General features: G+C 46.7%; 1 protein-coding gene across 1 annotated transcript in view; it reads left to right on the forward strand.

The window, feature by feature from the left end:
• Window positions 1-2,844, forward strand: part of ST3GAL2 (ST3 beta-galactoside alpha-2,3-sialyltransferase 2) — a 48,958-nt gene extending 46,114 nt beyond the window's left edge. Inside the window, exon 7 of the mRNA XM_043599642.1 lies at window positions 298-2,844. Coding sequence (XP_043455577.1) covers window positions 298-471 — 174 coding nt within the window. The 3' untranslated portion in view covers window positions 472-2,844. The remainder of the gene's footprint in view (window positions 1-297) is intronic.
• Window positions 2,845-7,092: the final 4,248 nt, after the last annotated feature.

Here is a 7,092-nt window from a genome sequence, read left to right on the forward strand (position 1 = left end):
CGTTAGCAACGGTGGGAGAGGTCCCATAGCCCCAGACCGAGGCGTATCGCTGCAATCAGACGGGTGGAAGAACCGAAAGGGAGCAGCAGTCTTGCCAGTCGGTATCCTTAGCTCCAGGCCTGGGTGTCGCGTATTCCCGTTGCCTCCCGCGCTCTGCGAATTGACAAACTGCGCGTCTCTTAGCTGTAGTCGGGTCGCTGCAGCCCCTTTCTCCTAGCCCACCGCGACCCGAGGCTCTCCCGTGCCCTGTCCTCCCGCTCTCCGACGCGGGGTGACCTGCGCCGCCCTCCCCTGCAGGTGAACGTGTACGGGTTCGGGGCCGACAGCCGGGGCAACTGGCACCACTACTGGGAGAATAACCGGTATGCGGGCGAGTTCCGGAAGACGGGGGTGCACGACGCCGACTTCGAGGCCCATATCATCGACATGCTGGCCAAGGCCAGCAAGATCGAGGTCTACCGAGGAAATTGAACCCGCGACCCTTCCGGGCCAGGCGCGAACCTCGGGCGCTGGCTCCTAGCCGGGACTCCAGGCCAGCCGGAGGGCGGTGGCCTCGGCGTGGGCACGGCGCCCCATTGGGCGTTTCCAGGCCCTAGGAGCGACGTCAGGGCGCGGTCTGGACTAATCATGCTGCAAGTCCAGCGAGCGCTGGCTGTCCCTCGCCAATCATGAGACTGGGGACTAGCCGGCCAGGCACCAATCAGCGCTGCAGTCGAAGCGGAGGATTTTTTTTTTTTTTTTTTTTTCTCCCAGCCAATCATGCGACTCAAGGAGAACTGCCGGCACTGGGCCCGTCTCTTCCAATCAATGGCCTTCGGAGGCGGGCCGGCGGCCGCCGAAAACCCCTCTCCCCTATGCTTTGGGTAGAATTTTATTTCACGCTTTTTAAGGAACAGAGGTTGGTTCCGGCCTCAGTGAGGTACTTTCCTCAAGTGTCTGTAGGAGCATTGCCCGCCGCTCGTCGACCTCCCTCGGTCAGGGGCGCCGAGAAGGAGACGGTGGGGAAGGTGCGGGGCAGCGGCGGCTCGGCTTCCCTTGCCGGGGCTGGTGGGGGGCGGGGGTGTCCCTCTTGACCCCCGGGTGGGCGGTGGGGCGTTAGCCGTTCCTATATGGTGGTCTAGGGGAGATCAGATGGTTTCCGGGGAGCGCGCCTTCATCCCAGGGTAAAAGCTGGAGCCCTCTCAAACCTCTTCAGACTCAAGAGGATTTTGGACCCCACGTTTCCTTTTTCTGTCAGGCCCAGATGGGTGAGTGTAAACCCACCAAAGAAATGCAGTGGCTTGTGGGTCCCCTCCTCTTTCTCCCCATCCCCACCTTTGGCCACCCTATGGAATGGCCTTTCTGACCAGGGCATTTAGCATCTCACCAGAAAACTAGAACTGTATTCACCCGTTGCTAACGGGCGGAATTCGCCTAGGGCCTAACTCTGGAACACGGGTGTAAGGAACACGGCAGGGGACAAGGAAGCCCAGTCACTTCAGATGTAAGGTGCTTCTCACTCTCGTGTACTCTCGGCCCCTACTGTTCACCCAAAACCTTTTCAGTGGCTCTTCTTAGGCCCTGGGCCTCCTCACCAGCCTACCTGTCCTGAAAAATAATCAAAACTTGCCCTGGGGGTTGGGGGGCACTGTTGCATCTTCACTCCCTACCCCCCCCCCCCCCCGCCCGCTCGCGCGAATAATCGAGCGCGCGCACACACTCGCGCGCGTTTGGCCCGCTCTAGGGAGAGGGAGCAACACGTGGGAAAGAAGGCTGGAGATGGGGAACTCAGCTTGCCTGGTGCATGCACCTTCTTCCTTCATCCATCACCCCAAAGAGGAGTAGGAAACCTTTGCTTGGGGGTGGAATTTGCTTTGGTCTCGTAATTTAATTAACTTGAGGTTACCAGGGGTGGCTGACCAACACAGATTTTTTAAAAACTCTACGTTGGCCATGCAAATAGCTGGGACTCTAGCTGGGGAGGAGTAGACTTGCCCGCTTGCATGCCTCCTCTCCTGCCCTTGTGTCCCCTCTCCCCCATGCTCACTTCCTGCCTCCTTGCTCTAACCCACTTTCCATTTCCAAATCTAGAAGGGCAGGGAAACCAGCAAACGGGTTACAACTGGAATTTACCTGCATGACTGAACCCAGCTAAAGCTCTGACAGGAAGCTGTTGATGGTATTCTCACCTTACAAGGTTGGGGAAATTTCGGAGGGGGGAAAGGGCTTCTGTGAAGTTTCCAAACTACTAATAGGATCCCCCTTCCCAACAGTGAGGAACACAAGTACCACCCTTTATCTTAGTGAGTTGATACCACCAAGCAGCCTCCTGGCCATTGGTGTAGTTCCTGCAGCTGGCTGGGGGAACAGGGACCAGCAGGGAGTATTTTAGAAGAGGATTGGGGCAGGGCAGTGGGCACCCCTAAAAGTTAATATATTGAGAACGTAGCTAGAGTCTGTTCCTTTCCAATTCCAAAAGTAAGAGGAGTAGAGCATGAGGGTGGATTTGGGGGGCCTTTAGTGGAATGCCTCTCTCAGGGCCTACCCCATCATTTTAGAGAGTCAAGGCACCAGCCATTCTTGCCAGTCTCAGCTCAGTGCTTCCTGAAGAGGCAGTTTGGAGTGTTTAGAAGATGAAAAAATGCGATTATGCCAAACAGTATTGAGCAGAATAATTTATTTCTTTTCTGTTCCTTTTTCTTTTTGTTTTGTTTTGTTTAAAACGTTAATAAATCCCCTTTCTGGAAGAGGTAGGTCCCAGCGTCCAGCCCAGATCTCCTTTTCTGCAATAGTTATTTAAACAAATGTTTTTTATTTTCTTCCCTTTCTCTCTCTTTCTGAATTAAAAAGAACAAAAGAACTATATAGTCATTTGTCTATTTGAAATGGGTATGGTTGTGGAAAGAAGAAATCTCTGTCAGCCGGGAGCTATGACCAAGTAATGACTAAGAACATTGGGTGGAAGGTTCGAAGGAGAAAAGAGCATGACTCTAAACACCTGCCCCCGTATACACGAGGCCTCCCAACCCAGTCCACCAGCAGTGCCCTCTGAAATAGTGGTTCTTCACCACTGTCCTTTGGGACACGTGAGTGGATCAGCAGGGCAGAGACTGTCCCCTGCCAGGGGCCCCACAGCATGCAGATCCAGCAGGCACCAGGATGGGGTTTCCCACAACATTTCCAGGTTCTGCAGAACTCCCTGTGATGCTGTAGGTGTGGGTTGGCAGGAAATTGACAGAATGGGAGGAGCAGGTTGCACAGGCATCCGAGGCACTTCCTTGGGCCATCTGGACCCCTAGAGTCTACTTTGTGCAATGGAATGCCACCAAACATCCAATTTTATAGTTCAATGGACCAACTACTATGGATCTCACAACAGACAGCTTTGAGTCTAAAGTCATTAGGTGTCCTGCAATTCACTTTCTGCCTGTGCCCAAGAGCAATCCAGGAGTTGCTTTTCACTTGGAGAATAACTTTTGGTAGAGGAGCGTATTGGTATTTTTCTAAAACCCTAGAACAGGGGCTATAGTTCTCTTACTTGGAGTTGTCAGAGACTCCTTCCATCTTTCTCTCTCTACCACAGACACTGTTAGCATTTGGTTGCCTGGGTCCTAAAGCCTGGTGGCAGGACAGTGTACGCATAGGCTAGACTTCGAGAACCATTTCTTGTTTGGGTCCCACTCAACTCAAAGCCAGCTGCCTTCCAGGTCACTAATTGGTTGGAGCAGCACCCCCCAATGTTGTACCTGTTGCCTCCACAATCAAGAGTTCCACCAAATTGTGTATCTTTTTTTTTTTTTTTAATGTTGGCCGAGGGCTGTGTTGCTTTGATCCCACAAAGATATCATATCTAGAACAACAGGTCAGCATTACCATTCGATTGCATTTGCAATAAACTGTCAGTTTTTAAGAGTCAAATGGTGAGTAAATGGGATGAGGAAAAAAATCACCCATCCCTGTATAACTCAAGTTTGATGGCAGCACCAATTTCTGTAGATGCTGTTAGAGTGTGGTGTTGATTTTTTTTTTTTTCCACTTACTACTTTGGACATGGTCCCAGGGACTTCTGTTTGGTCCATCTATCGTAGTCACCCCCATTCCATGGGTAAGATTGTCAATCTGGGGATTTCGCCAGGTAGTGAATGTCTCTTCCCTTTTGGGACAGGAAATTCCAGGCATGACTAATATTTTTGCAGTTTGCTTTATTGCCCTTTGTAGATACTGAGTTTTTTTTGCAAGTTGAAGGTTTGTGGCAACCGTGCAATGAGCCGGTCTATCAGCACCATTTTTCCAACAGCATTTGCTCACCTTGTGTCTGTGTCACATTTTAGTAATTCTCACAGTATTTCAAACTTTTTCATTACTATATTTGGTATAGTGATCTGTGATCAATGGTTACAACTTGCTAAAAACTCGGAAGATGGTTAGCATTTTTTAGCAATAAAGTTGTCTGTTTTTAATTTTTTTTTAATTTATTTTTGAAAGAGACTGAGTATGGGGCGCCTGGGTGGCTCAGTTGGTTAAGCATCCGACTTCAGCTCAGGTCATGATCTCACGGTTCGTGGGTTTGAGCCCCAAGTCGGGCTCTGTGCTGACAGCTCAGAGCCTGGAGCCTACTTCAGATTCTGTGTCTCCCTCTCTCTCTGCTCCTCCCCCACTCAGGTTCTGTTTCTCTGTCTCTCAAAACTAAAACATTAAAAAAAATTAAAAAAAAAAAAAGAAAGAGACTGAGTGTGAGTGGGGGAGGGACAGAGAAAGAGGAAGACAATCCAAAGCAGGCTCCAGACTCTGAGCTGTCAGCACAGAGCCCAACACGGGGCTTGAACCCACAAACTGTGAGATCATGACCTAAGCCGAAGTCGGAGGCAGTTGGCTTAACCATCTGAGCCACCCAGGCGCCCCAGGGCATAAACATTTTTATACATAATGCTGTTGCACACTTAATAGGCTACAGTATAGTGTAAACATAACTTTTATATATACCAGGAAACCAAAAAATTCATTACACTCGCTTCATTGTGATACTTACTTTATTGCTGCAGTCTGTGACCCAACCTGCAATCTCTCAGAGGTATGCCTGTACCTTAAAATGGGTCTGTGGCCTTATTGGACCCACCATTAAATGAACTTGGGTCAGAGCTCCATCTATCATTTGCCATAATAAGCCTGACTCTAACTGGTGGACCACTTTGGTTGGATGTGAGAGCTTGTATCTGATAACTCCTGAAGCTCTGGGTATTTCCCTTTCCCTAGTGCACTGTCACTTTGGGAAGTAGGTCCCTCAGGAAAGACATGGGGGAAGATTCAGGTTCCGCACCTGAGCTATGTCAGAGAGTCACTCCTCAGAGGACCCTGGAATCCTCTTGAAAAAGAGGCTCCATGTGTGACCTGAATTAGGTCTGGGAACTGGGTGAGAAGCTGTGAATCCCCAAGACTGTGACCCAGGCTCCTCAGCAATCTTTGAATTTCTGCTCCCATGCATGTTAAGCAGAACCTTAGTAGCCTGCTTGGCGTCTAATTCCTAGAGATCCTAATGGTCCATTAACTATTGTCCCAAATCCTTGTAGGTCAGAACTCTAATTATCATCCTGTGGTCTGTTGTGGTAATGTGCCCACCACCACAAGTAGTAGGCATGTCTTTTTGGACTTTATCATGTTGGGATCACATCATTCTGACTTACACATGACAGCCAACAGAGTTCATCAAAGATGGCACACCAATCACTAATGCATTTTTTAATTTTTTAAACCATTTTTGATGTGGGATATAATCAATATGCAGAAAAGAGCATAAAGATCAGCGTACTAAAATAGATAATTTCATGAATTATTTTTTTTAAAGCTCCATAATGGGAATTTATTTGGCAAAATTTATAGATAAATAGATAACATTTCTATGGTAAAGAAAAGCAACTTCCACTGACATTTCATTATCAAAATGGACTGAGGAAAAGGAGAAGAGAGGTGGTTGAACATGTTATTTGGAAGAATTAGAAAAACTAGAACGTTGTATATTTTTCCAGCTTCAATGAGATATAACTGACATATAACATTGTGTAAGTGTATAAGGTATACAACATCGTGCTTTTATATGTGTATATATTCCAAAATGATTACCACAATAAGGTTAACACATCAGTCATCTCATATAATTAACATTTTGTGTGTGTGTGGTGAGAACTTTTAAAATCTCTCTTAACAACTTTCAAATATACAATACAATATTGTTAACTATAGTCACCATGCTGTACGTTACATCCCCACAACTTATTTATCTTATAACTAGAAGTTTGTAGCTTTGACCACCTTCACCCCACCACCTCCTCCCCCTGGGAACCACCAATCTGTTTCTATGAGTTTGTTTTTTTTAAGATTCCACCTATTAAAAACAACAACAAAAAAAGATTCCACCCAAAGTGAGATCATATAGTATTTCTCTGTCTTATTTCACTTAGCAAAATGCCCTCAGTCCATCCATGGACTTTGTTGTTACAAATGGCAGGATTTCCTTTTTTATAACTAAGTAATACTCTTTTATATGCCCCACCCCCACCCTCACACACCACCACATTTTCTTTTCCCATTTTTCCGTTGATGGGCACTTCGGTTTTTCTATGTCTTATATATTGTAAAAAATACTGAATTGAACATGAAGGTGGCGCTATCTCTTTGATTTCATTTCCTTCAGATAAATACCCAGAAGTGGAATTGTTAGGTTGTATAATAGTTCTCTATTCACATGCAAAAGAATGAAACTGGATCCCTGTCTTAAATCAGTCACAAAAATGATTCCAGATAAAGGACTTAAAAGTAAGACCTGAAACCATAAAACCCCTAAAAGAAAATGTGGGTGAAAGCCCCTTGACATTTATCTTGGCAATGGTTTTATGGATATGATACTGAAAGCACAAGCAAAATAAACAAGTGGGACCACATCAAACTATAAAACTGCTGCACAGCTAATGAAACAATCAACAAGATGAATGACAACCTCTGGAATGGGAGAAGATATTTGCCAAACATATCTGATAAGGGTCTAATACCCAAAATATATAAGGAATTCCTACAACTCAATAGCAAATAATTAATTAGATAGATACATAGACCATTTAA

This window comes from Prionailurus bengalensis, chromosome E2 (assembly GCF_016509475.1).
Source record: "Prionailurus bengalensis isolate Pbe53 chromosome E2, Fcat_Pben_1.1_paternal_pri, whole genome shotgun sequence".
Lineage (NCBI taxonomy): Eukaryota > Metazoa > Chordata > Mammalia > Carnivora > Felidae > Prionailurus > Prionailurus bengalensis.